General features: G+C 48.9%; 9 protein-coding genes across 9 annotated transcripts; 4 read left to right on the forward strand and 5 right to left on the reverse strand.

Annotated features, from left to right (window-relative positions):
* Positions 1-846: 846 nt before the first annotated feature.
* Positions 847-2,507, reverse strand: BU24DRAFT_396216 (MFS general substrate transporter). Its single transcript, XM_033525292.1, has 2 exons — positions 2,345-2,507; positions 847-2,274 (listed from the first exon to the last, which is right to left on the reverse strand). The coding sequence occupies exons 1-2, from the start codon at positions 2,468-2,470 to the stop codon at positions 946-948; spliced, it is 1,455 nt and encodes a 484-aa protein (XP_033381301.1). The 5' UTR covers positions 2,471-2,507; the 3' UTR covers positions 847-945.
* Positions 2,508-7,692: 5,185 nt separating this feature from the next.
* Positions 7,693-8,950, reverse strand: BU24DRAFT_412272 (beta-lactamase/transpeptidase-like protein; the record flags this gene model as incomplete). The annotated part of the gene is made up of 2 exons (XM_033526103.1): positions 7,693-8,804; positions 8,860-8,950. The coding sequence occupies 2 exons, from the start codon at positions 8,948-8,950 to the stop codon at positions 7,693-7,695; spliced, it is 1,203 nt and encodes a 400-aa protein (XP_033381302.1).
* An 806-nt stretch (positions 8,951-9,756) lies between these two features.
* Positions 9,757-10,839, reverse strand: BU24DRAFT_465309 (uncharacterized protein; the record flags this gene model as incomplete). Its single annotated transcript, XM_033532264.1, has 2 exons — positions 9,757-10,313; positions 10,368-10,839. 2 exons carry the CDS (start codon positions 10,837-10,839, stop codon positions 9,757-9,759), a joined length of 1,029 nt encoding a protein of 342 aa, XP_033381303.1.
* A 253-nt stretch (positions 10,840-11,092) lies between these two features.
* Positions 11,093-13,236, forward strand: BU24DRAFT_453259 (HET-domain-containing protein; the record flags this gene model as incomplete). The annotated part of the gene is made up of 3 exons (XM_033531250.1): positions 11,093-11,767; positions 11,843-12,463; positions 12,590-13,236. The coding sequence occupies exons 1-3, from the start codon at positions 11,593-11,595 to the stop codon at positions 13,234-13,236; spliced, it is 1,443 nt and encodes a 480-aa protein (XP_033381304.1). The 5' UTR covers positions 11,093-11,592.
* Positions 13,237-15,766: 2,530 nt separating this feature from the next.
* BU24DRAFT_425554 (EF-hand) lies at positions 15,767-17,398 on the forward strand. Its single transcript, XM_033528762.1, has 4 exons — positions 15,767-15,897; positions 16,403-16,556; positions 16,605-16,841; positions 16,892-17,398. Exons 1-4 carry the CDS (start codon positions 15,895-15,897, stop codon positions 16,918-16,920), a joined length of 423 nt encoding a protein of 140 aa, XP_033381305.1. The 5' UTR covers positions 15,767-15,894; the 3' UTR covers positions 16,921-17,398.
* A 911-nt stretch (positions 17,399-18,309) lies between these two features.
* On the reverse strand, positions 18,310-18,876 carry BU24DRAFT_465312 (uncharacterized protein; the record flags this gene model as incomplete). The annotated part of the gene is made up of 1 exon (XM_033532265.1): positions 18,310-18,876. The coding sequence occupies one exon, from the start codon at positions 18,874-18,876 to the stop codon at positions 18,310-18,312; it is 567 nt and encodes a 188-aa protein (XP_033381306.1).
* Positions 18,877-21,072: 2,196 nt separating this feature from the next.
* Positions 21,073-21,877, forward strand: BU24DRAFT_262086 (uncharacterized protein). Its single transcript, XM_033522509.1, has one exon. The coding sequence runs from the start codon at positions 21,370-21,372 to the stop codon at positions 21,829-21,831; it is 462 nt and encodes a 153-aa protein (XP_033381307.1). The 5' UTR covers positions 21,073-21,369; the 3' UTR covers positions 21,832-21,877.
* Positions 21,878-22,193: 316 nt separating this feature from the next.
* On the forward strand, positions 22,194-22,883 carry BU24DRAFT_425557 (uncharacterized protein). Its single transcript, XM_033528763.1, has one exon. The coding sequence runs from the start codon at positions 22,471-22,473 to the stop codon at positions 22,804-22,806; it is 336 nt and encodes a 111-aa protein (XP_033381308.1). The 5' UTR covers positions 22,194-22,470; the 3' UTR covers positions 22,807-22,883.
* A 2,835-nt stretch (positions 22,884-25,718) lies between these two features.
* BU24DRAFT_435270 (heterokaryon incompatibility) lies at positions 25,719-26,694 on the reverse strand (the record flags this gene model as incomplete). Its single annotated transcript, XM_033530078.1, has 2 exons — positions 25,719-25,830; positions 25,973-26,694. The coding sequence occupies 2 exons, from the start codon at positions 26,692-26,694 to the stop codon at positions 25,719-25,721; spliced, it is 834 nt and encodes a 277-aa protein (XP_033381309.1).
* Between the last annotated feature and the right edge of the window lie 872 nt (positions 26,695-27,566).

Raw genomic sequence — 27,566 nt, forward strand, 5'->3', positions numbered from 1 at the left:
TAGCCAAGACCAATTGCCGTAGCGCATCTTGCATGGCCCATGTCCAGGTAAGTAGGGTATGTGAGTGCTATTGACGGGGGCCTGTAGATGGAATACAGGGTAGGTGAAACTAATCCAAGAGTGGATTCGATTGGTGTGTATATAGGAGAAGTAGACAGCAGCATGATTCATGTTCGCGCGAATGGGAAGCAGCAATGAGCATTACTATGGCAATTTGGGCCAATGGAGATATGCATTGATTAGTATAGAAGGCATTTGGAGGTAATTGGGACTGAATAGATGCATTGTAATCGATGGCCCCACCCCCGCACTCCAATGATTCGGGGGTATTCCACCATCGATCTGGAGATAGATGCCCCACGTCCATAGGCGTTATGACTCCGAAGCTAACGAGAAAACCAGTCCAATGCTTTACGGTAGTTATCGCCAGTTCAAAGATGATCATGCTGTTCTTGAAAGGTGAATTGGAGGCTGTACAAGTAATTGAAAGACAATAGGTTGCGTCGTGCAAAAACCGTGAGCCTGCATCAATCACATGTCTACAGCACCGGAGTCTTCCATACAGCTGCAGGCAATATAAAGATGCTTGTTGGTTCCAATGTCAATTAATCTATCCTCCCAGCAATCTGCAGATTTCACGTACGATAGATTGAAGACCGTAACAGGGTAAATCCGGACCCTGCATTTACATTGGTTCACATGTGCACTCATGCTGGTAAACAGATATAGAGATGATGAACGTTGAAGATTACGATTAACGAGAGGGTATCTAATGAAGCTTTGTGGCGAGATCCACTTGGTACGCCAATGTGGGAGCGTCCCACTTGGCGAGGCTATGTAGAACACAGCGTCGAAGCTTAATTGCACAATACGAAACGAGTACAGTACTCTTCAATTGACTACAAACCGCGATTCGATTTCTGGTTATCTAACAACAATGTCATGTTAGACCTTCCTCTCAGTATCGACTGTCTCGTTTTGCGTAGCGCCTCCACCAATCTTTTCATCAGCGAGAACACCACCACCAGTCTGCGCCTCTGGATCATGGGCATGCGCGTTCTCGACGCCGATCTTGGTCGTGCTGAAACTGTCCACGACCTTTGTGTACGCAGGCACGAAGTTCACGCAGAGGGTGTAACTCCACGCGGCAATGAAGAAAGCCAATGGGACGCTCATTGCGACAGCCGTCGGAGCATCTGACTTTCCGTCTTGCGAGTCCGCTGCGGCGAACAGGATCGGAGGGACAACGGCGCCGCCTGAGACACCGGCTACGATGAATCCTGAGCCGCGCTTTGAGTATTTGCCGAGGCCTCGCATGCCGAGAGCGACAATAGTAGGGAAGATGATCGATTCGAAGAAGAGAGTGACGAAGAGCATGGAGATTCCTGCGTTGCCTCGTTGGGTGATGCTTGGTGCGATGAACACAATGCACATGGTCATGTAGACGAGGAAGATGTAGCGAGGCTTGACAAATTTCATCAGCGCAGCACCGACAAATCGGCCGAATGCAAAGCAGCCTTGAGCGCCAGCGAGGAGTTGTGCACCCGTTGCGTTATCAGTGCCCGGCCGTGTTTCGGTGGCATAGTTGATGAATGCACCGGCGATCGCGACCTGCGCACCAGTATAGCAGAACTGCGCGAATGTGGCATGGAACAGGCGCCACTGTTTGATGAATGGTTTGTGGTCGGTTCCAGCACTGGTTTCCTGTGCTTGGAACGCCATGTCGGCATCTGTGACTTCTGGGATCGGTGAGAAGTAGAAGACTACAGCCAGAAGGAATACGAAACATGCAATGGCAAGGTACACCCATTGGACGTTCTTGAGCGACTCAACATTGTCTGCGGTATCCTTGAAGAACACGTATGAGCCAAGGACAGGTGCGACCACCGTGCCTATGCCGTTAAAGGCCTGCGCAAGGTTGATACGGATCTCAGCATACTTGGGAGGGCCGCAGACGGTGAGATAGGGATTGGCGGCCGTCTCAAGAGAACCCAGACCATTACCGATGATAAAAATGGCCGCGCAAAACCCTCCGAAAGATCGGTACAAGATGCATGGCCACGCAATGAGTGATCCCACGCCATATAGGAACAGTCCCCAAATGAAGACGATCTTGTAGCCGTAGTGACGAAGTAGCCAATTGGCGTGACCAAGCGAGGCGAGCGGGTATGCCCCGAAATACGCAGCTTGGAGACCCGAAGAACGAGTTCTCGTGATGTTTAGCGTGACCTGGAAATGCTTGTTGAGAGTGTCAAGCAGGCCATAGGAAAATCCCTGGAAATCAAAGACACGTCAGCGAAGGTTTCTTTGTTCTGGTTCTGGTGGCCAATTGGGTTAAGCTTACCCACAGAAAGAAGAGAATGGTGACAAGACACAACGGATAGATGGATTCGCGCAGCGTCAATTCGGCAGCCCGCGTCCGCTGTTTGTCGCTGTGCTTCAGCACGTTTCTCTTGAATATCTTGCCCATGGTGACGATCTGTATGCTGAATATCGAGAGAGCGAGCGAGCGACGAAGGAGGGCGCGCGTGAGTACTTAAGCTTGAATGCCCAAGAGACGACAAGACGCGGGGAGAGAGACATGCCACGCCCGCTACTGCGAAGTATCTGAGGTTTACGCATCCGTCATCGAAGCCGGTGTGACATCGCTATACCCATCAGGGAAGTTGGGTTACTCCAGAAGCTGGGGTAAATCTGGGGATCGGCACTGATCCAACAATCTAGCGGCGTCATTCCGGCCATGGTGCATATCATTCGGGGGAGCGGCAGCCGAAGGAGCTGCCTTAGTGGCTACAGGAGAGCGGACGTCTCTGTTTAGAGGCTGAACCTCCCAAACCCATGTCGACGTCATCAGGGTTTCTTATGGCCGTTGTCCATGATTTTGACATGGTTGGAGTTGCAGTTGGGGTTGAGGTTGGCTTTGAGGTGTGAAGGGCCTTGACCTAATGCAGTCTAGTGGTGAAGGTACAATGTTACTTCAGGATTGGATGTCCCTGCAGTCATGGACTGATCAATCGTCCTGCAGAGTCGTTTGGTCCTCAGGCAAACGGCATCCGCAGCCCAAGACTTCCTTGCAGACCGACCCCTTGCTTCGCGTGCCCTTTAGTAAGGTATGCAAGGAATAGGCTCAGAGAGACTATCGCTAATTGCTCTGTACTTTATCGACAAGACTATGGATTCCATATCGAAGCATTCGAATAACAGGGAACAAAAAGATAGTCTCAAAGGTTCCTTTAGACATTGTACCTGATAATGAACAGTATAAATTTAAATGAACAGACAGGCACAATGTTCGTACAACGTACCTAGATGGTGACGTTTGCCTAGCAACTGGCGGTGGGCAATGTATGCAGCAACCCGAAGCTACAATAATTCAATATGAGTGTTTCCGAATATGCCATCGGCGCGTTCCTCCGAAACAAAGAAACTCCCGGGATCTTTGCTAGTAGAGTGGACCACACGCACTGAGCTCGCATATGCACGTTGAGATAAGTCGAGCATTGGTTGGCTAAACCATAGCTCTACTCTCAATGAAGGCTAATGGGCAGTAGTTGAATCGGGTATGCAACTATCCTCTGGTTTTCTGGCCTTGACCGCTCATTTCTCAAATGTTGCTAGGCTGCCGCCGAAGGGGTAACTGGTACGACAGATCTTCTCGCTGCTTATCATCTGGTACCTGTGTATAAGATCATATCAACAGCGCCCCCCAAAATTAGGAGGTGTGCTCAATTTCCAACTTTATACCCCATCTATATATCAGAATACCAGCCTTCAGACCAGTGAATACTAGACGAAGACCATCCATATACGGAGTACCAATTACAACAATGAATGGTCCCGCGGATTTCCGGTCGCTTTCCGCATGAATCTCTGCATCTCAACTGGAGGTGCCACGCAACCTGACCATGACTGTATATGAACGGTGGCTGTCGATATCAGGAACGGCAATGCCTTTCGTGAGGTTCAGAAACATGCCGCTCGCTCTTCTTCAATCCAAGGTGATTTCACCGCGATCGCTGCGGCGACTGGCGCCATTTACTGGCGATTGAACGAGAATGTGGCTATCTAGCACTCCCACCAGCCAAGGACTGCTGCACCATGTCTACATCGATGAACTTATTCTTCTTTGTTTGGCTGACCGCCCCACGAATATCCTATCACCATATTGTATATACACCCTAACGATCGCAAACTACCACGATGCGAATAGAGCCCGGCGAGGTAACCAACCAACTTGCCATCTATTCTCCAACTTTCCTCCGCAGGTTAGGCTGCGAATCATCCCGGTCGAACATGCCGTCAGATTGCGAAGCTGCTGACTCGGCAGTCCTAGCTGTGTGAAAATGTTGAACGGACGGTCGTGAGCATGGAACCTGCGGCCGGCGAGATTGGGCTCCTTTTCTTATTGTGCCCCAAGTGCCTTCTTTCTAGCAGTGAAATCTGACGCCGCAACTTGCTTAGAAAGCCGGTTACTGCCAATCTTCCCTCTAGTGGCCGTTGCCTTTCTACCTTCCATGGTATGAATCAAGCCACGGAAAGCCTCAGACAGTTGGACCAGACGATTGTCAGTTTGACGGCCTGAAAAGGACAAAGAACATTTCACGCGAATGTCCTCGCTTTCAATTCGCTCTGCGGAACTCCTACCGAACACTCTGTCAGTGTTCGGACGGAGCACGAACGAACACCATGACTGGTATTACCATTTCCCATGTATTCGTTATTCCTTGCTTTCCCGCACCGCGATTGCCTTGACTATACCGTCGGCCACAAGAGACTGGAGATTGCAATGGATATATACATTGCCTCATCGACGGGTTGCTGGCTTCCCATGTCATCGATGTGGGGCCATGAGGAGTTCAAATCTGTTGATGCGACACGGAGAGATTGGAGGTGCTCGGCTTCGGGGGTCCATGTCCTCGGACCCGTCCAGGTCTCGCAATCTCGCAGATGGTTGAGCGTTCTCGGCGTCATTGGACAAATCGAATTGTTCGTCATAAATCTACTCTCCAGTAGTTCCATCGTCTGCCAACATTACCATATGGGCACGCGGGATCCCCGCGAATATTCCATGCACTTCTTCGAACAATTAGTGTATGAGCCTGTGGTGAAGCTCTATGCTTATCTTGTTATATACAAAAACGAGAAGAACGTATCCCCGGCCCCATACGCTCTGTCCGGTTCACTATGGAGCAGACCACTCTTGGGACGAACATAGTATTGTCCCACCGCAACCACGATCAGCTCTATAGCCATGAGCGCCAACCCAAACGCGAACTCGAAGTCACCACAACCACGATCAGCTCCACAGCCATGACCATCATCACGTACGCGAACTCGACGAGCGTATGGAGGAAGAACATTCCGCCGTAGTCATACCTGCTCCTTGATAGAACTCGCACGGCGACAGGATCGATCCATTATATACCCCCACAAGTGAAAGTTCATCGAACACAACTACACAAATATTCACGCCGGGTCCAAAACACATCAGCCGAGCGAATATAGGGAACACGATTGATCAGCAGCAATTCCATGTCACCGTCCCAAAAATGCTGGACTATCTCAGGCTTTCGGTCCTTGTCTATTAACATATCTAAGGCTTTCGGGCCTAATTTGTTAAAATATCTCAGGCCTTCTCCGTGCTGGAGTATTTATCTCCGGCTTTCTGGCCGGTGGTGGATATACGGACGTGCCTTGTGCTGCGCAGCAACCACTTCACCGCGATACTGCATTGCCCAGGTGTGGAACCGATCCCATTAGGCATGCTCTTCTGATGATCCACGAAACATCTATATAAACATCAAAACCCGATTACATATATATACACGATTTCGGTCGGTCCGGACACTCGAGAGCTTTGAAGCAATTGACGTAACACATCCAGCTATTGGTGTGAGTACTGCAATTCGAAACGGTCGAATGATGGCCTCAAGGAGTCGTCCGGGGACTTACGTTCTCCTACAAATACTGGTCTACTCGCAGAACCATTTTCCCTGGAGTGTCGGCGCCCGCCCAACTCATGGACCCCAATGAAGGCTTGGGGGCATGGGAATGAGCCCTCGTGTAAAGCGCGAGATACTGCCCAATCGAACCCTTTGACGCTTCATACGGCCTACTTTCATGTAATGGCCTTCCGCCAACGTGGGATCGCGAACTGCATATAACGTCCGTCTCAGTTGTTAGAAGTGCCCGCAATAGCACTGGATGGCCAACACTTCATCGCAAAGACTTGCGTTGCGCAGTTCCGGGGAGACGAATCATCAACGTGTGGCCCTTACCTATATACGATCCCACAGGTGTGGAACCTGTCCCTCCATGCATGCTTTTCAGATGGACCGTGAAACATCTATATAAACGTTCCCGACTTCGAATCGATACTTCATCCAGCCGTTTCGAAAATTGGAGAGCCTTTATCGGACATTTGCGCTGGGATTCTGATACTCCTCGACCAGATGGGCCACAACGAAGTATTAAATTCATGAATCGACTCTTTGGAGTTGATCAGCGTCAACACATGTGACTTTCTGGCGATACTACTCCAGGTCCGGCGTATGTCTTCCGTCTCGGAAGTGCTCGCAAAAGCACTTGAAGGCTTGTCGCCCGATAATACCCAGAACATTTATAAGCACACAAGCATCGTTCATATATATACATTTCACCTGTTCCCGCATGTCGAGAGCTGTCCACTAGTTCACTGACTTCACCTCATAGACCAATGTCTGCGACGGTTAATTTCAGCACTGCGATTTTCAGCGGGAGTTAGTTCCCCTTGGAACGCCGGCTGGCTCGTGTCACACGAAGCCAATTGCACTTGAATCCCATGGCTCCGCCACGTGGACCCAAACGCTGAGATATGGGCGCTATTTTGGAGCCTTCCTGTTCGACGCTTTCGAAAAGAACCGAACGTGTGGGCTGGAATCCTTGTTACATCACGTATTGTTGTCGGTACGAGTAGCAGAAGCGCTCACAATGGTTCTTCATCCAAGAATGACCTATCATATACGTTATATATATCCATTTTCCCATATACGCGGAACGCGGAATCTCCCTTGAAACCAGGTTATTCCAATCATTCTCTTGACTCAGCCGAGTCGTGTCCAGTCCAAACCAAACTTGGTGCCGGAGCATGCTAGAATGGAAGAAGCTGTTCAGAGGCCCACTATATCAGGCAGAGCCAGGACCTCGATCAGAAAACTCCATGATCTGTATAACCTACCCAGCCACAGATTGTAGGTCCCTACCTTCTGTTCACATCGATGTTTTGCTCCAAATCCGTATATATCTCAACAAAATTGCCGTTGTGTCGAAGTCCGGTCGCGACGTCCACAAGGCATATTGGCTGTCTACCAAGTTTGCAAGTGGGAACGAGCGGTGGCCTTGGTTAGAGGATACTGGCTTCTATCTGACCATGGCAGTGGATTCGTGTACAGTTCCCAAGTAGTGGGTTAATTTACAGTTCCCAAGTAGTGGATACATCTTCAGTTCCCAAGTAGTGGTTTGATATACAGTTCACAAGCAGTGGACTCATTTACAGTTCGCAAGCAGTGGACTCTTCTACGACGAAGGTGACTTCAATCTATATAGTTTCAACTTTCAATCAAGATTTTACAATACTGCTACCAATGAAATCCCTCCGCTTTGCACTCTCTTGACTTCGATCTGCAGCTCAACCCAATGCCGACCACATAATCATCACTTCGCAAGACCCCGCCAAACCGCCGTCTCAAACTCATTGTTGAACACCCACGCTTTCTCATCCGCCCAAGGCGACGTCTGCTGCGCGACCATGAGCGCTAAACCCTTCTCCCTATTAACACTCCACAGCAAGTTCGGCAACCCACTCCACGTCAGTGTCTTCGCCGGCTTCTCAAAGTTCTCCCTCTTAACATGATTTTCGTTTATGAATCCTCCCAGTCCGAAGTTCGGCACCACGCCCTCGTTTGAGCGGCCGAGTGGCGGGCCCCAGGAAAATTGCCAGTTCGCTTGTAGAGCGCGTTGTGGCAGACTCCCTTGTTCGAACTGTGGAGTGAACAGCTGGTCCACGGATTCTTTCGCGAGGAGGACTGGCTCGTCTTTCAGGAGGTCGGCGAGCACGCGCGTGTAATCTGGGACATTGGCGTACAAGCCGTGACCCGCGGCCTCGCCGACGTTAGTCGACGGGAAGTATGGTGTCCGGCCTATGCCCAGCGTGCCGTCTTCATTGCGGTTCGACATCTTGACGAGCTTCTTCTCAACCTCGGGCTTACTGAAGAGATGGAACGTGAAAGATGTGATGCCCAGCGGCTTTGCGATGTGCTCTTGGACGTGGGTCTCAAAGTTCGTGTTGGTGAGGCGGCTAATGAGAAGGCCCGTCCAGTCGAGCCCTGTACCGTAGCTCCAGCCCTCACCTGCTTCGAAAGAACGGGGCATGAGTGATTCTTCTTCGACGACCTGGTTTGGCGCTGGAAAGTTGGATGTCTCGCCGCGGGAGGCTCGCCAGCTCATAATGGCTGGGTCGAAGACGTCGTATACGGCACCGCTTGAATGCGTGAGGAGGTGCCGTAATGTTATCGCTTTTGTCGCGGACTTCAGTTCGAAAGTGTTGTTTTCTTTCGCTGTGATGATGGGTTGGCTGGCTAGTTCGGGGATGTGTTTGTCGAGTGGTTCATCAAGCGTGACGAACCCTTTTTCCACGACCTGTAGTGCTGCGATTGCGGTGATTAACTTCGTACACGATGCGATGGCTAGAGTTTGGTCGAATTCCAAAGGGGCGGCATCTTCTTCGACGCCGTTGTATCCTGCGACGTTCTTGTAGACGAGGTTACCTAGATGTCTAGTCAATTGTGTGTTAAATACAAGATGGCGCCGCATAATGCATACCTTTCTTATCCACCACCGCTACTATCGCTCCAGCAATGATGTTCTCGCCTTTTGCGGTAGACTTCCACAGCACCTCCTCAAAGGCCTCCATCCTGAATGGCCCAGATGTACAAATATTGGTCGCTCAAATGCTCGAGATCCTTGCGGTGCTCTGCTTCGGAAACGACTCGGGTTCCATGTATATATATACCTTTCAACATGCACAAGAAGATTACTGTATACAGGCATGGAATTGATGAAATCCTCTTACAATTCAGATTAGTGAACGCTGCGGTGCGTCGTGCATCCTCAATTAGTCAGTGGGGGCGTAAAGGATGACCGAATTCGCCCGTGTTGCGAGTTACATACCGCCCCGGCACCACGTTGGACCGAAATCTTACATAGGAGTCATACTAAGGGCGCATTTCTAAGATATTGAGTATTGCATTATTGAATTGTACTACTTGCCGAGAGAACGTGAAACGGTCGTTATCATTGTTATCCATTTTTCCTCGCAACGTCATTGTCAGCGCTTAAGGAACAATCTCGGATCCTGCTCGGAGTTGTGTTCACTGCGCAGGTGTAAACATTCTAGGACGTTGAATGCAGGATTCATTTCCATCCTAGACCTTCCCTAGGCTCCTTCAATGCCCGATGTGGTAGATTGTTCCCTTCAGCTTCGGTGTCGCAAATGTTCCGTTGGGCAAGCCGTGACGTGGAACGAAAGATAGGTGTTTAGGCATCCAGCGGATCACACAATTTTCTGAAGTCTTAGATCTCGGAAATGATTATCGGTCCAAAAGATTTTACCGCCAGTTGTAGCCACCAAGCATCGTCTCTCCAAGGCTTTTGTTGATGTGGGCAAAGTCGTTGCTGACTTATTCTGCATACATAAGCCTTTTCGCGCATACATTGCCCTTACGCTGTCTCTGCGTCCTCTATCAAAAGCAGATCTTCCCATGTAGGTACTTCTGGCATATGGCCTTGACACATGAAGCCGGATTCACCTGGAAGATCGATCGAAATAACGGCGTGAATTCGAATGTTCAAAATAAAGCCGATTGCTTGAAGATACGGACGATTGATGGTAAGGGCCATGTTTTTCATTCTCAATCCCGCGCTGGCTGTCAGAGGTCTAAGTCGAAAGACGGGAGTGTCGTTGACTGCTAACTCTATCTCATCCACGTACTGAGCAAGGGCTTCTGTCAAAGTTATGTCCATGGAGGAGAAAAAGTTACAAAGACCAAATAGATCGTTCCAGAGTGGGTTGAGGTCGTCTACGTCTGTTTCAGTTATGCGCTCAACTGGCGGGTAACTGACGCGGTGCGTATCGGAGGTAGCGATGAATGAGAACCGGAGACGATTGATACGGTTTCCTGGCGCGCAGAATCTTTGAACGAATTTATAGGGATCTTCAAATATACCGCGTTCGAACACAGGCAAGAGAACAGCTCGTAGCCAGCGGTTGGCTAAGTCTAATCATGATGAGTCAGGGAATCTTGAGGTGAGAATGATAGATTAACAAATACCTCCAACGTCCTTCACCAACCCCTTTTTTCCCCTTACTCTTATGTCCAGTCTCGGTATAACTTTTTGATGAATCCGTGGAGGTTGAAGCCAGGTTGCCATCAGCACCCAGTACTCATATCTCTGGGTGATGTCTTCACGCATGAGCGAGTGCCAGTCATATTGTCTCCTTTTCCGTTTCAATGGAAAGCCAATAAGCAGATCGAGGACAGGGCGTGTTGGTTTGCTCAAAATACGACAGACATCCCTTTTGAAATCCTTGCTCACCAGCATCAAACTTGTAGTGGTTGGGGTCTTGTTGAAGAATATGTTTTGTATATCCTTCGAATCCTGGTTTAGCGAATACTCGGTTTTTATGGCGTTGGTAATCTGCTCAGTGAGCTGTTGGGGTGGGTCTAGGTGGGTGTCGAGAGCGAACTCGAGGATGTGAAGCCGCAGCTCGAGCGGAAGGCTGGAATAGGAAGGCTTCGCCATTCTCCAATTTCTTGAGTACCAATAGATGATGTGGTGTACGGAGTAGTAGCTCTGTGTATCTACGGTGTTCGGATTCTCTGGATTATAGCTCTCCCGTAGAAGACTTACAGCGATCCCCACGGATACAGCCTTGCAAAATTGCGGTGAGCTGACGTGTCAGTCTGTACAACACTACTTTCGGGAATTGACTTGGCAGTGCAACGCCTCCTAAGGCTTGTACGACATCTTATCATGTACAGCCTCATGAATGAGACTTAGCCTCCGTTTGCCTGAAATGTTACACCATTCTTTTTTGTAGTATGTTCTTCAGCCAACCTGCTGCTTTTCCCACTCTGTGGCCGCACTCTCACAGACACCGTGGGTGCATCCTTCTCTTTTATTCTTTCCGTGCATTAGAAATTCCATAAGTCCTTCAACCTCAGCTTGCAGGACCTACTTACTCATTCAGAGCACAATTAATTTACCATAGTACGACCGGATAGAATCCAAATTCACAACTCTGGGTCCTCTCATACACCTTGATCGCCCACTCCAATCAGGGAAGCTTTGTCCCCAGTGCGTTGAGATGTTTGATGGCGGGTCGAATGAGGGTAACCATCACAGGCAGTTCGATCAAATCAACAAATCAGCGAAATGCGGTGAAACCTTTGTCTATCGTCATACTATGATATTTCTGGGATAATCCGCAATATTCCTAACGGAGCATCGCCGACCCTAATATTATGGAAGCAAGAACTGTCCCATAGAGCATCAATGTTTGATTTGATGTTTTTCAAGTTGATAAAAGAAGATGAGCTTGCTGGAGACTCTCAAGATCGGGTAGATGTGATCTATGAGTATATCGATCAACTGCCGAAAGATGCGCCGATATGCGTTAAGGAGTGCAGTGCTACTAGTACAGGCCATTTGGGCCCATTGTTACAGGCACGTAAGTGGCTTGAGGATTGTACCGAGGGCCACAAATGCGAATCAATACGAACATCCGTGCCGAGACGCCTTTTAGATCTCAGCGACAAGAATAATATCAAAGTGGTTACGATGGAAGGGCATCCTTCTGGTGCACCCTACGCTACGTTGAGTTATTGCTGGGGACCAAACCCTCAGTTCTTAAGACTTACAGCCGAAAATTACAATCAGCTGAGGGGAGACATTGCTATTTCGACTCTACCGCAAACCTTCAGAGATGCAATTCTAGTAACCCAAACACTGGGCTTGTCATATTTATGGATTGATAGCCTATGCATTCTCCAGGAGGGTCCAGGTTCCGAGGAAGATTGGCTTTTCCATCTCCACGACATGGCTGATATTTTCTCAAACTGCCATGTCTGCATTTCTGCCGATAATGGTGCCAACCCACACAAAGGTTTGTTCTCGAAGAGAGATCACACCCTGATCCAGCCATTATTCTTCAAAGCGACAGTAGTAAAGGATCCCGTTATGGAAATCTACTTGACCCTGAATCCTAAGAGCCAATGCTCTTTCGCATTTGCGGACGCGCCACTCTGGAAAAGGGGCTGGGTCACGCAAGAGCGCATTCTTTCCCCAAGAATCCTACATTTCGGAAGAGACCAGTTGTTCTGGGAATGTGCTGGTATAAGGTTGGCATCTGAAACGTTTCCTTGTGGTATGCATGCTCCAAAACAGTTAATCGGCCTTGGACCTTTCAGTATTCCGGACAACGAACACGACATGTCGGAATTCTGATACCTCATGGCCCAGCGCTATTCAAGCTCGAAACTGTCTTATCCAGATAAAGACAAGCTCAATGCTTTGGCTGGTATTGCTAAACAGGTAGCCCGGGCATCAGACGACAGTTACCATGCTGGAGTCTTCAAGAAGCACCTACCCGAGCAGCTCCTGTGGAGATCCACAAAAGGGTTCCAAGCTGACAATCTTCGAGGGCCTTCATGGTCATGGGCAAGCCACAATGGCCAGATAAATTTTGGGCCTATAATCCTGTACCGGGGAAGTGGTCAGTGGGGAGTTGCTCAGCAGGTAGTTGCTCGGCTCGTTGACATTCACACTTGGCCATGGCAGGAGAATGGCAATCGATGGGATGGCGCCCAGGGAGGTGTGATATCACTCGTTGCACCGATTGTGGATGTCGCAGAGATTTCCCTCTACAATATTGGTGATGACTTCTCTAAAACGGTGCATTGGGATGAGGTTAGTTCGAATGATTGTGCAACTCTCTATAGAGAAGTCAAGGCCGTTTTCATTCTAACCCATCCTGTCCTTGGGCCTTATACGTACTCTGGGTTGATTATAGGTCGCAATGTCGCTGAGGAGGATTACCGTCGCCTAGGAGTATTCACCATCATCCATCTCAATCCCAGAACTGAACTAGCAACGAAGATTGAAGACGACAACTTTTGGAAATTGGTGCGCATCATCTGATGTGTATGTTAAAGACTGTTCAAAAGAATATGTAACTCACAAACTTGACAATTGAGTACGGGCTTTTCTTTACACGATTCATTCTACCAAATAATGCATAGTCAGTGTCATATCCTGAGTATCATTTAGATAATATTCCCTCCAAGATTAAAGTACGACGCCCAGTACAAGATAGTCCAATTATTGCTAGTTAATCTACTACCAATTGATCTTCTACTAGTTCATTCTAAACCTACATGCTTCTTTTAGCACCATTCATACAGGCAAAAGTATGGATACATTATGCTTGCTTCTACGGGACTTCATCAATTATAATGTCCTAAATAGTTGAAACTGTCCTCACTCAAATTCACTTTGTCTGCCTTCTTTGGCCTCATGAAAGACATACATTCTGACTACACGTCACGTCACGATGGCACACACTCTCAGTAATAATTTTCAATATTCCATAGCCTAGTTCTGCGGCACTGGCACAGCTTGAGCGCGTCGTACATTTATATGGCCTTTCCATACACCGACGCCAGCAAAACTTCCACAACTTAACATGACGTCGAGATATACCTCGCACAACATGAAGCAGCGTCCTCGCCTCCGTCTCCACAGACAATATCAGTGCGTACATTGGAATGATTTATAGATTGAGTTGAATTCAAGTAAACTCTTCCCTTAGCAAGCACTCTGACCCCTTCGAAACCCACTTAGATATTATCACATCACCAAGAACCTCGAAAAAACAACCACTTCCACACGTCTAAAATCTGCGCAAACAACTCCCACCTATACGCCCGAGAAAATAATGTTTCTTCCGTTAACCCTTCTATCGTCATATAATAATTACCGTGTACATCCGGCGAAATGCATGATTCTATGGTATCAAACCCCCTTCCTCCCCCCTCCCCTCGCCCATTTTCCCTCCGGGCCTCCTTTTTCCTTCACCCCTACCACCCATCACCGCCTCCGGTTTCTCTATCCATGCTATCGCGCAACCATCAACCCCCCCGCCAACCCACCAAGCCCCAGCGTCTCAGCAAGCACAACGAACACCACAAGCCCCACGAGCGTCATCCATCCCGCCAGTGCGTACGCGTCGGTTATGCTCGCGGCGGGCAGCGTTGGTGGTTGTAGTTCCATCGCCCTCTACTGTGCTGTTTTCGATTTCGGTGGCAGTATGGACTTCTCTTGAGGGCGCAGAGAATGAGTTGTTTTCCGACTTGTTTGCGTTGCTTCGTTTTTTTTTGACGTTGAGTTGAAATTTTGACGTGGATATAGAAGCGCGGACGTGTGTGCCTTTGCTCTGGCTTCGTTGAGAGATGGGAGGTTTAGTGGCGTGTCTCGTGTGTATTCTCGTATCACGTAGTACTGTTCAGTCCAAGTACGTAGTGTAACTCGGAGGTTTCATGTAAGAATCCTCGTAATCTAGGAACCTTCACCGGCAACTGTCGAAGATGCAAAACCTCTCGATGAAGCAAAATCAGATCTCAGCGTCCTCAGCATAGGTACATATAACATAAAAGAGCCGCATGTTGCATATCAGCATTTACTTAGGTAGGAGTCCAGACGTACGCCACAATCGGAGGCAGGTAAGCCCTTGGTCGCATTTGAAGTGATGTGCCAAGGAAGGATGATGGTGGTTGGTTCAGCTGAGGGTGTTAGGGTAGGGCGTGGGCGTAGTTAGTTCGTTAGTGGCTTGTGGAATGATAATGTACTCAGCTGGGTGGGATTGATGATGGTTCAGTGGGAAAGTTTTGGAATAGGTTTGGAATCATTGTTGTGTTTTACCGAGTATAACTAGAGATTGAGGTTTACATATGGAGCAACGTATGGGAGGTGAATTGTTGACATTGAATGTCCGTGTACTCCGTATAAGCTTTTCATGGACTGCAACCTTGAATTTCACTATCCTGTCAAAAGGAGATGTATATACATGATTAACTTTTGATAGACACATAGAATTTCCCAACAATAGATAGTGGGAGAGTATGGGCGGGGGTAATGTTGACATCACGTGACTGTGCTGATTTGGCCGACAAGAACAGCCCCTCTCCATGAACAGGACTAACATGCATATTCAAGATGTTCCGATTAAATGCTCCCACAGAAACATTGATCCAAAGGCCCTAGAAAAGGTCCATCCGAATCGGTTCTCGAGTGCATTGAACTCCATGCTTCGTACTCTGTACGGTGCATCTGCGGTGGAACTGTAGCGTAATGCAAAGAACAGGGGGTGAGGGGATCTCCAGTAACACAGGGTATGACGGCATGATTTCTTCTGCTCGGCGGCAACAGATGGAATCAACAGATAGAACAAGGAATAATTCGTCAGAGATGGAGATGAGGGGTTGTTGAAGTCGTCCATGTTTTTGTTTCCGTGGCGACGAGGAAGCGTAACAACAGAACAGGGGCCACGAGAGTGCACGGACCTACTGGGTGTCAGTGCTCACCGCTTCTCTGTGTATGCGGATTCTCTTCCTCCCACTTCAACTTCAAAACATCGACTCTCTTCTGTCAGTAAACACTCTCTCGGTCTGTTTGCCTGTTCTTCTCTCGCTCGAATATCCATTCTATCCTTCACGAAGTCTCTGACGTTTACGACTTGAACCACACCGTCTTTACGACTTGCCAAACGCACAACACAAACACACACCCACACACATCACAATGGTGAGTAATGACTACATTTCTTTGGTCCTGACAAACACCCACAATCACATGGGGACGTGGGGAGACCCAGAGATGTGGTTGTCGGTTGTGGGCAGGAACGAGAACGAGAATGAGAACGACACTCGGGAGACGAGATAGGAACGACAGGAATCGGAATGAAGATGCGAGTGGGAAGGGACGCAGGAGAAGAGAGTCATGACCACCACCGACAACTCCATCATGTCTCTCTTTACCTCTGTTTCTGTGCAACGATTACCCACTCTCTCCTCCGCTGACATCTCGCAATCAAAACGATATCGAGGTCGAGGTTGTGGTTGCACACAAACAACAACAAGTCCCTTACTCTTCTATCTTCCCGCCGTCTCCTGTCTCCGTCTCCGACTCCCGCAGCTACTTCAACCTCTCTTTGTCTCTCGACCGTTAGCCCCGCGCCAACGACTACCACTCCCGCAACGACCGCAATTCCACCTCACAATCGAACATGATGGATAACACAAACTCCCAGGCCTCCACAAACTACCGCGAAGCATTCCAGCTCTTCGACAAGCGCGGCAACGGCCGTGTCGACCGCTCTGCCCTAGGTGATCTCCTCCGCGCCTGCGGTCAGAACCCTACCCTCGCCGAGATCACCGACCTCGAGCGCGGCGTCGGCGCAGACTGTACGTCCCCATACCTACCCTCGAAACTGTCCTTACTAACCCCGCCAGTCGACTTCGACACCTTCAGCAAGATCCTCAACCGCCCCGGCGGATTCCGCGAGCCATTCGACATCGAAGAGTACATCCGCGGCTTCCAGGTGTTCGACAAGGACCGGAGCGGTTTCGTCGGCAAGGGCCAGATCAAGTACATCCTGACCAACCTAGGCGAGAAGATGAGCGAGGAGGAGGTCGAGGAGCTGTTCAAGAGCACGATTGACGCCGGCAACGGCGAGGTCGACTACAGGGGTGAGTAGACACATACATGCGATGTAAGATGACATACTAACTCTCGCCAGAATTCGTCAAGACCATCGCCGAGAACTAGATTGTTCCCGTTCCTTCTTCCCGTGTAGTTATGCCGAGACGACCACCTGAATATCCCGGGCCGTCTCTGTTCTTTCCTCTCTGATTAGCATGTTACCTACGGCGTTTTCCTTGTTTATTCCAACCTGTTCGATGCGATACTACGACAATGGTCATCATCTTCTTTTTGCTTCTCCCCTCGGTGTCATCTGGCAGGGAAACTAGGGTAGGGGGGAATTGGGAAAAAGGAGGGAAGGGGACCAGCGAGGATTATGGGGTTATCTTGCATCTGGGGGTTTCCTGTCCTGTCCTGTCATGTCGCTCATCCGGCATCTGTAGAAATGCAATCCTGAATCTTCGACCGTCTATGGTGTTGTGCTGTTTGTGTGTTGTGGCTGTGAATGTCTGTGAAGATTCTTCTGTCTTCTAAATATTTTTGTTACCATGAAATGCCTTCCCTCTGTCCAGGAACTTTCAACATATCATACCATATACCTACCTGCCCACAACAAACAAACCACAGATATCTACCTAAATCTTCCCGTCCAACTTGTTTAATGACCCGACCCTACCCAGACATAACAAAAATCAACACCTCACCTCACGTCTCCAAACTCCTCGAGTAACCTATACTCCATCAATCAATCAATCCCACGCCATACACACACACACTCCCGCTTCCGCTCCTAAAATCACAACCCCATCCCCTCAGATACATTGGATGGGCACGAGGTGAGGTGGAGGTAAGGTACGGTGCAAGTTAAAATCGATTGGTCTAGTTCTACCAAAAGCAAGATAGTATAGTGTACTTGTAAGTGTGGTGTAGGAGTTGTAGGGGGGGGGGGGGGGGAATCGTGAATGCCATCTTCCAAAACACCCCCCTTCTCCCTCCCTTTTAACTCTCCCGACAGTATATCCACGACATAAAAGACGTACACAGTAAACACAGTAAACACACAGCACCTCCACACAATCACAAACGCAAAAGCGCACACCAATTCAAAAGTCAAAATAGTGAGAAAGGCAAAGCAGTGCAAAACATAGTAGATAAAACGGTCTAATTTCTACCCATGAACTGAAATGTGTGAAGTAGTATAATGTAGTTGTTAAGTGTAGTGTAGTTGTAGCGGGTATCGTAAACATCGTCATCAATCATCCATCCATCTTGTATCTTGTTTATGTCTTCGGTCTTGTTGTGCATAAAACCCCCCGAAAGGTAAAAAAAACTCCAAACGCTCATCCCGTCCTGCACGCATGCATGCTGCCTTGCCTTGCCATCAAACTCCGAAAAAAACTCCTCCATGAAAACACCGAAAGACTCCAACCATCCCAAAAAAAAGAAGAAAAAACCATCATAAAAGCCAGTAGAGTAGACTAGAGTAGAGGGGGGACATGCTAAGGGGTCAACGCTTTACGCGCCCACCCCCGCCGCCGTCCTCCCCCCTCCCTCAATCCTCACGCCCTTGCCCACCGGCACCCCAGTCGTCGTCGAACTCGAACCCGCGCTCGACTTCCCCATGACCATCTCCCTCGTCGTCACCATCGACCCGGGGATGATGTAAATCGTATCCTCGCGCCTCCCCTCCGCGGGCGCGCCCTCGGTGTCGGGGAACTGCGCGTAGTCGAGCTGATACCCGACCGTGAGATGGCATCTCGCGCAGCGGGCGAGGTACCGTTTCTCGAAGCCGGAGTCTGAGCGGATGATTACGGGGGCGTCGGACGCCGTGGGGGGTACGGTGCCGATGAGGGAGCCGAGTTTGAGGGGCGCGGCGAGCGAGAGGATCATGTCGTTTTGGGACGATGGAGGCGAGGAGCGCCGGGTGGGGAGGGATTCGAGGGGCGTGGAGGTCGCGAGGAGGAGGTGCGTGCAGAGGCAGTGGTAGGTGTATACTGTGTTTGAGGCCGCGAGGGAGATCTTGCGGAGGGGTAGGGAGGGCCGGGAGGGGGAGGGCCGGGTGTCGGGGGGGGAGGTCGACATGATGTCCATTTTTGAGGGGGATCCTTAATGGAGGAGGAGAGTTGGAGGAGGTTGTGGTGGTGGTTGATATGGGGGCGAGTGTTTGTTGAGTGTTGAGAGTTGAGGGCGAGGTTGGAATGTCCTTGTCCCTTTCTTCGCTATTCACTCTCTTTTCGTCTTCGTTTGTTGTCCCTCTTTTTCTTCTTTGACGGTCAGGGCCCAGTCCAATTGGGTCGTGTCTAGTCTGGTGGGGTGTAGTATAGTCCGGTCTGATACGGTACTGTACGGTGCGGTATGTGATGCTATGCTCTGGTATGGGAGTTCAAGTCGCGTCGCGTCGTATCTATCGTGTCTTGCGAGTGTGCACAAACAACAGGACAGGTAGTCGTTATAAGTAGAACTTGTGAGTCGAGGAGAAAAAGGAGTTTACGGCAGGTGGAGGGCCGACCGTTGGAAGTAGTTAAGAGTAGTGGTGGTAGTGGTGGTAGTGGTGGTAGTGGTGGCGGCTAATGTATCTAGCTTCGGCAAGATTTCTGGAAATTCCTTCTCTGTCCTTCGTTCCTGGGTACAGAGCAGACTCGTGCGGACTAGTCGGTTCGCCTCTTTTTAAATTGTATGCTCGTAAGACGGTTGGTTGAATGATGATTTCCAATTGCGGGTTGGACTGGTTGTAGACGGGGGCGACGGGCGACGGCGGACCGGCGGTGGAATGTCGAGTGTCGAATGTGTAATGGAAAACGTGCGCGAGAGTGAATGTGTCAGAGGGTAAACGTCGGAACCAGCCAATCAGGGCGTTGGCGTCAGACGGATCGAGACGGATTCGGCGGTCGGAGGAAACTCGTCGAACGGCGAATAAATCCAACAACACCAAGGAATTATGTACTCGTATTTATCTCGAGTAGCACAACGTGTTTACTGTGTACGTCGTCTGCTGCGTAGGTAGATGATGAATGTGCGATGATGTAGATGGCGGGAAGCACTTCCGGTCGGATATGGATCTTTGCTAAGACCTCGTTCTCTTTCGTTCTCTGCTTGATTCTGGTGGACGAATCCCTCGACCTTTATGCTTCACAAAGCAGAGGCAAGCAGCGGAGAATAAAACAACGGAGTTGCTCGCGGAGAGAGATCGATCAAATGGAGATGCGGAGTTTGTGTAGATTGCGGAGGATGGAGATGGGGATCGCTGGTTTTATACTGAATCCCGCAACTCTTCTTTCTGTTAATGCAGGGCAGGGCAGAAACCTAAAAAAGGAATTTGTTGGATCTTGCGTTTGCGACGGATCTATCCCGCTATCTCGCAGGGGGACAAAAGACTTCGGACAAGATCGACCGCGTGTGCCTTTTCTTGGTGGGAGGTTTTCGTTTTGGGTTTCGCGTTTCGCCTCACTACAGCTTCTATCTATCTACCCTCTGAGAGAATGCAGATAGTGTTTGGTGGAAGGGTAGGGGGCGGAAGACAGGCAAGTTGAGCCGCGTTTGAGCTGCGTGCGCACTGATAGGACGGGACTGCCAAGCGTAGCGGAATGTAGCGTGGGTGAGATGGAGAAACAAGTGGGAAACACGAGACGGATGAAGTGCAAGATGTGCGTGCGACTTGTCTGGGGGGATATATGCTAATCAGTTATGCGGTGACTGTTCGAGACGTGTGGAGATTCGGAGATGTAGAGTGTAGATTGGATTTGTCCAAGGTGTTTTGGTGGGTGTTGGAAGATGGGCGGCGAGGAGATGGGGCCCTCGAAGGCGAAAGGGTCCAAGTGGATACGAGGTTGGTAGGCAGAGAGATGAGAGGGCGAGGATGATCGGGGGTTACTTGTAATGGATGCGGTGCGGATGGTGATGCGGATAGTGGATGAAGGCTCCACTGTTCGACCTCAAGACAAGGGCTGGCGTTGGCTGCTGATTGATGGACAGACAGACAGACAGACAGGACAGGACAAGTCAACAATACGAGACGAGTAATGATGTAAAGTCGACCCCACTGCTGCTCTTGTCGATCGATAAGGGTCTCGTGGAGGGAGTTGAAGTCCAGAAGAGTTATAGTCGTAGTAGGGAGTTGAGTATGGATCTCCGGGTGCGTTGGAGATACTTGTACGAGAAGTGGAAGTGATATGCGATGGATATGGGGTAGGTAATTAACAAGTAGGTTCAACGTAGGGCGAGGCGAAAAGGGCGGTGGGATAATTATGTACGGAATTGGGATATGGATATGAAGGATGAAGGATGTGGATGTGTAGGTACTAAGTAGATTGTAGTATATACGGCGTGGAGTGTATGTATAATAGTAATGTGTAGTTGTAGTGGGTGGGTAATGAGTTTACTCGGAATTCAGTCCCGAAAGACGCTGATGGGTTTTATATTTACGAAAGTCGCACCCAGGCAATCTCTGTTACTAGTGATGCTACGTAGAATGGGTATAGCAGAGTGAGGCATGGATGGTTTACTGTTGTTGATAGGACAGTTAAGGGGGATGTGGTGTGGTGTGGTGTGGTGTGCATTCGTAGGGAGAGTGTGGTGATGCGGTGGTGTGTTGTGGTGTGCATTGGGCGTTGCGTTGCGCTCGCTGTGTACGGGCAAATCTCTACGAGTCAAGTTTTCATTCGAATTCAACTGGATTGGGCTGAACAGGTATGGCATAGTATGATGATGGCATCGATGATAGATGATAATGGCATGTGGTTATGTTTACTGCACTCCCCCTCTCGCTGTGTTTACTGGAGGGAGTGGGAGTTTCGAGTAGGACAAAGGCGTATATCCCATGCGCATACTAGCCCGGAGTTAAGGGAAGGTAGGGTAGGGGAGAATTTCTTTACTTCAGCTGTCAGATGTCTAAGTTGCATCTACAGTCCAGGTTGTGTTGGATTCGTGTCGTCTTCCGCAGTGGCCGGCGGCGGCGGCGAAAGCGACAACAACAGTCTCGACAGCGAAGCGAAGAGACTGGGAGTAGCCTGGTCTGGAAGAAGCCTGGAAGAAGAATAGGTCGCTGATCAACTACACAATTATGGGTATGGTATGCATATGGGATGGGGATAGTGCTGACAATCTCGAGACTTGCGTGCTCGTAGAAAGGTCATACGGGCAATCCATAATGGAATCGGATTGGGGGAATTCCAATGATTAAATTCCTACTGGACTGTTGTCGGTCTCTACTCCATATTTGTGACAATTCTGCGTAGACACTGGATAGTAGATGTCTACAAGGGAAGAGAGTGGGAGTGCAGTGCATACTGTGTAGGATGTGGGAGCGGGAGTGGGCGAGAGGTGGGCGGCGCCGGCGGCTGAAGACAGTGGGGGTTGCACTCCTACGCTCCTACTTGTACATTCACTCCTACGCTTTGCCCTATACACTGACACTATACCAGACTCTACGCTCTACATAGCATGTAGTTAGATGGATATCTTCTATCCAGATAAACAAACACTCCGACAAGAAGGTTTTGGTTGAAACCAAAGACAGACACTCAAGACCTGGGCAAAACATTGACAAGCCTACCACTGGCCCTGCCATGGGACTGGTATGGTAGTCTAGCATCAAACAATTAACAATCAGACTCGACTCCTTAGCTACACCAATTCGAGTACCGCCGTCTCGTACTCACCAGCCGCACTGCAAATGGCATGCGAGGATGCGGCACCGTGGGGTTGCGCTGCGTTTCGCTTCGCCTCGCTTCGACAGACGTTTCCTCATCTCATCTCATCTCCTTCCCGTTTCTCCTCTTCGTCCTCCATGAAGGTAACACAGGAAAACACGCGAATAGATTTGCTCAGGTCGCCCACGCCTACCACACTCCATCTTTCAACCATACACACATAGACGCAGAGAGTAGGTCTGAACGGTCACCGAAGACGTACCAACAACCCCTCTCCCTCGTTCATGTGATCCTCTCTCCCCTCTCTCTCCTGCCCTGCCTCTCCCAATCATCCAACATGATGCACCCACCTACGAATGAATGATAGAATGGAGATAATGGATGGGCGAATCTCACCGAGCATCCATCCGACATATCCATCCATACCCTACTCCACCACGCCCCCGTCAAGAAAAATAAACATAAAAACAAGCAATTAACTACGTCACATCTCATGTTCGTCATGCCAGCCTCTGGGTCGCTGGTCGTGTTTCGCCGGCCCAACAGAAATCGGAGCCCCCCTTATCCTCTGCGACACGTGTGTACAATCGGCCAACCACGTCTTGTTGGAGAGGGAGGGAGGGGAAGGTGATTGTGTACTTGTTGGTTTAGCTGACTATTACTTGCTCTATTTGTTGTGTTGGTGTCTTAAGTCTAAGAAATGCTTTTGCGTAAAGTGTATGTACAGCGACTGCTACATGTAGGTCTGTACCTCTGCGGGCGGCCCAGGCACTGTACGTATTGTATGTAGCGAGGTAGGTAGCCCTAGTCTAGGAGGGCCACTACTGCCTTAGAAGTGCTATTTACTTAATCTAATAGCAAATATCTTCTAAAAGTTATTATTAATTTATTTAAATATTATAATATTATAATAAAAATAGTTTTTTGTTATTTTAAAGAAAAGTCTTATATTTATTAGTTAACTATATAAAAAGATTTCTATATTCCCTGCTATTTGCTGTTATCATGTTCGAATTAGGAAAGGTTCCTTCTGGTCCTTCATCCCTCACTCCTCCTCATACATCGGTATCGGTCCTTGGAGTACTTCTAGGTTGTTCGCATTCTTGTGATATCCCAGCTTCCTAAGAAACTCCCAGGTATCCATAATACGCGGTGACCTGGAACAGACGTCTTCTAGAAGGTCATATGCCCCCCTAGCATTCTCTATCACCTTTAATTTCTGATCGTGCATAATCACTCTCCCAGGAGATGACCCCATGCGGTCTATGGCATTCATTATTGTTTCGGAATCTTGCAAGCTAACTTCACGGCCAAAATTTAGCCAAAGAATTCGACAATAAGCCGACGATGCTTGCATATCGGCTCTGCGCAGCAACCGATTCGCCCCGACTGGGTCCTTCTCGGTTAGAAGTACGTGCAAACCATCCAGAAGATACTTTGCGTTGACCTCAGCCTTTATAGAAATGTACATTGATGCTGAAATATCAAAGACTGTTCTGTCGTCAAGACTTGCTCCATTGTCCAAAAAATCATTGATCAGATCTAGACAGATGATTCCGTGATTTTTGGAGCGAGAGTCTATGCCTCCCCACTCACCAGGAACGCGGGTGTACTTGTCTGAGAATTGATAGAGATATTTGATGAGATACAGGAGCCATGGTGATCGTTTGAAACTTCTCTCCATGGGCCAGTAAAACGTAGCATTTGGATTCGCCCCGCTACGGAGCAACATGCGCATGCTGGGGACGGACATAGGTATTCCACGGTATGTGTCATCGCCTGCGTAAATGAGTAGAAGAAAATCCTTGTACCTTTGGCTCATCTTTTTCCCGGAGTTCAGGAGACGGGGCAGAATCGTTTCATCCCCAGCAAATATACGGAGTGTCGTGAAGTCAATGACACTTTGTCGCCCAATAATGTAGCGGACCGCCTGATTATACAGCCACAGCTCTCCAGGGTTTCCGGACTTCTTGTTGTACACCCAGGCCAAGCTCGTGTCGATGTGTCGTATCACCCTTTCTTTTTCTGCATGACTGTGGTCGTTTATACTCAAGGCTTGTCTAATCAAATAGTCACCGTCCGAAGTCGAATAATTACAGTCTCCCGTACTGCAGCAATAACCACAAATGCCATCGACAAAAAATGTAAGTCTGTCCGCCTGCGAAAGTTTACAAGCTGATAATATTTCTGCGCCCGAAGCTTCGCGAAAGAAGTCAATAGCTGTTCGGTGGAAGAGTTCGACGACTCCTGCTCTGACGCGTTCATAAACATTCTCGGAATCACGGAAAGTGACCATCCCTCCGCATAACACGCTAATTCTGTGGCGAACCCGATTGTACTTGATCGATTTATCATTGCTTGGAATTTTTCCATGGTAGTGCTCGTATAATGGGATGAAGTAGGAAATGTGAGGTCCGGAACCCCAAAAAAGCGAACGCTTGGAAGGAAAGTTGGTGATGAGGTTGAAGTAAGCTGCGGCTTCGTCCTTTCTAGATTCGCTAGCATTACCAGTTTTGTTCAACATGGCGCTGTATAGTTGCTCCATGTCCCGAGGCAATAGCTCCAACTGGTCACAGACCTGATCGTATGTATCCCCAGACTCGATGCTCTCGCACAATTGTTTGGTTACAAGAAAGGCCCAAAGGAAAACCCCTTTGGCCGACCAAATGACACGGTCAATTAGTCTAAATCTTTCTTCTACCGTTGTATGAGCTCCATACCCCCAACATTCATCGAAGGAATCGGTAACGTGCCGTTTAATGTCTTGATACGTAAGATCGTGAAGGTCTAAGTGTTGAGGTTGAAGACATCGGACTCGATTCTCGATCTGTTGCTCTGGCCGCGACGAGATGCAGAATTTGATGTTGGAAGGAGACCTGAGATGGAGCTCTTTGATGACTGTTATGACCTTATTGAGGTCATCCGCGAGACATTCGTCTAGTCCGTCAATGAAGATGCACAACGGTGTTCGGTTTGCAATTTGACAAGCGACATTTATCACCGTCATCTCTAACTCTTTTACATCCCAGTTGTCGAACTTTTGTTTCTGTCTGACTTGATGTGCTGGGATCAAACTTGTAACAAATGAAGGGCTCTGATCTGACAGTAGCTGGAAGAGTATGTGACAGAGAAATCCATGGACACTGTTTTGCCTCCTGGCATCATCGGCTAGCCAAAAGTAGAAAGACAGAATCCGTGGTCGTTTTACCGTCCCTGCCCATAACTGGAGATGGTCCTGGGTAAACGGATTCTGGTTATCTGTTCCAGCGAGAAACTTCATGAAAGTGCTTTTGCCTGAGCCTGGCTTGCCCTTGATCCAAAACACACCTTGGCCATGCCTAAGCCAGGAGCAATAACTCTCCGTCTGTTTTCGCCGCTGAGGATTGACCTCGAAATGTTGGTCTTGGAGGATCCATTCAAATGTGCCACCGGAACGTCGGGAAATATTGTTCACTCTCGTAAATGGACTGCCAGAGTTCAAGCTCTGAAGAATCTGTTCCTTCTGTGCGGAAAGCTCTCCCGATGAAGACTGATGGATCGCATCTCTGAGTCGGGCGAATGCGTTATCCCCCTCTCCGTATATCAAGGGCATGAAGATGTCGAAAATGCCCAGAAGACAGTAAGCGCGATCTTCCTTCTTCTTGGTGTTGCGTTCCTCAGCCCATCCCATACGCTCTTCGATGGTGAAGTCGGCGAGTGGAGCGCCCCTAAGAGCAGCAAGAGGAATTCCAGTGGTTTTTTGAATAGCCACTTCAAGCGAGACTCTGTCACCTAGTAGCTTCCCCTCTCTCGAGAAGAACTCTACCGTCTTCGGAGCAAGCAACTCCTGAAGAGTCCACCCACGTGTAAACCATCTGCTGCTTTGAAATGATGAGTGCCAACCTGGTCCGGTCTGGTTGTGGCCTTGCATCCCGGTTGAGACATCTGGTAGGTACACATAGCATTTCACTGCATTAGCATACCAGCGAAACATAGAGGTGATCGCTTCTGAGAGCTCGGTGAAATTTTTCTTGTCGATACAGCAGGAATCAACCCAAAAATATTCCAGATTGTCTCTCCGGGCCTGGATACCGCAGAACTGTATCTTGGCGTATCCAGCCTTGCGATGGTACGCTCCACTGACAAAGTCGTCGTAGGTGACTTCGTCTCCATCTGGTCCCCATGTATGGGAGAGTATGGCATAGGGTGGAACCTCGGTCAGATCCCCAGTAAATTGGAGTGCACCAGAGCTGTCAATTCTCAACAGACGCATTGTAGTGACAAATCGTCCGACCCTGGCGAAGATCTTCTATTCAGAGATTTCCTTTACCCAACAGACGGGATAATTTATTAGGCTGTAACGCTGTATCGATGCAACGATAGGAACCAAATCCCCTCTACGATCGTGGAGTTGAGATGTACAGTGTTGTTGAGGCGCAGTTCATGATGCAACATGCAAAGCGAGACGACGCAAGGCTGCCAAGAGGGATACCCTCTGTGCCTCTCCTCCATACAGAAATCGCTCAGCTGAGGCTGCAAGGGTAATCAGTCAAGAATACAAGTAGTCATTGCAAGTTTAACATAGTTGAAACGATGCAATTGGAGCATGATGTATACTAAGAGTATTCGACCGCTAAGTACAGAGTATAGGAAGCCTAAAAGAAGGCAGACTAATGTGTAGAAACCTTACTTCTGTTTCATATTCAAGTGGTGGTAGCATGTAGAGATGGACGAGAAGTAAGCAGAGGACTCCTGCAAGGCGTAGTATTTACACTTATGCCTACTAGAGGATATATTAGCATGTCTTTATTAAATATAATAAATATAAAATAAAAATTATTATTTAAGTTAATTAACGTGTTTCATAAGCGAGCTGGCACCCCAAGCGAGCTGGCACCTTTTCCTAAGCTTATGAACATCGCAACCTTATTACAGTCTATTATCACAGTAAAATCAAAATCCTAATAAGCTAATCTATTCTTCAGAAGCCTCGCTATCAGTCTCTAACTCAATATCGGCCGTGCAGGTGCGTGTATTATGCCCAGTCTCCTTACATCGCCCGCAGCGCTTTTCACCGCGCACCCTCTTCGCAGGCATCTTACTATCCTCACACTCGTCCCTCGCAAGTAGATCACTTATCTCACC

Source organism: Aaosphaeria arxii (genome assembly GCF_010015735.1).
Source record: "Aaosphaeria arxii CBS 175.79 unplaced genomic scaffold BU24scaffold_7, whole genome shotgun sequence".
Taxonomy (NCBI): domain Eukaryota; kingdom Fungi; phylum Ascomycota; class Dothideomycetes; order Pleosporales; genus Aaosphaeria; species Aaosphaeria arxii.

Excerpts from the sequence above, each read along its gene's own strand:
- BU24DRAFT_262086 (XM_033522509.1), top strand. The coding sequence starts at position 21,370 with ATGCGGTGGTGTGTTGTGGTGTGCATTGGGCGTTGCGTTGCGCTCGCT.
- BU24DRAFT_396216 (XM_033525292.1), bottom strand. The coding sequence starts at position 2,470 with ATGGGCAAGATATTCAAGAGAAACGTGCTGAAGCACAGCGACAAACAG. Across the intron at positions 2,275-2,344 it reads CCATTCTCTTCTTTCTGTGG|GGATTTTCCTATGGCCTGCT; the intron begins GTAAGCTTAACC and ends TTTGATTTCCAG.
- BU24DRAFT_425557 (XM_033528763.1), top strand. The coding sequence starts at position 22,471 with ATGCGAGGATGCGGCACCGTGGGGTTGCGCTGCGTTTCGCTTCGCCTC.
- BU24DRAFT_425554 (XM_033528762.1), top strand. Across the intron at positions 16,557-16,604 it reads GCGCGGCGTCGGCGCAGACT|TCGACTTCGACACCTTCAGC; the intron begins GTACGTCCCCAT and ends TAACCCCGCCAG. Across the intron at positions 16,842-16,891 it reads CGGCGAGGTCGACTACAGGG|AATTCGTCAAGACCATCGCC; the intron begins GTGAGTAGACAC and ends AACTCTCGCCAG.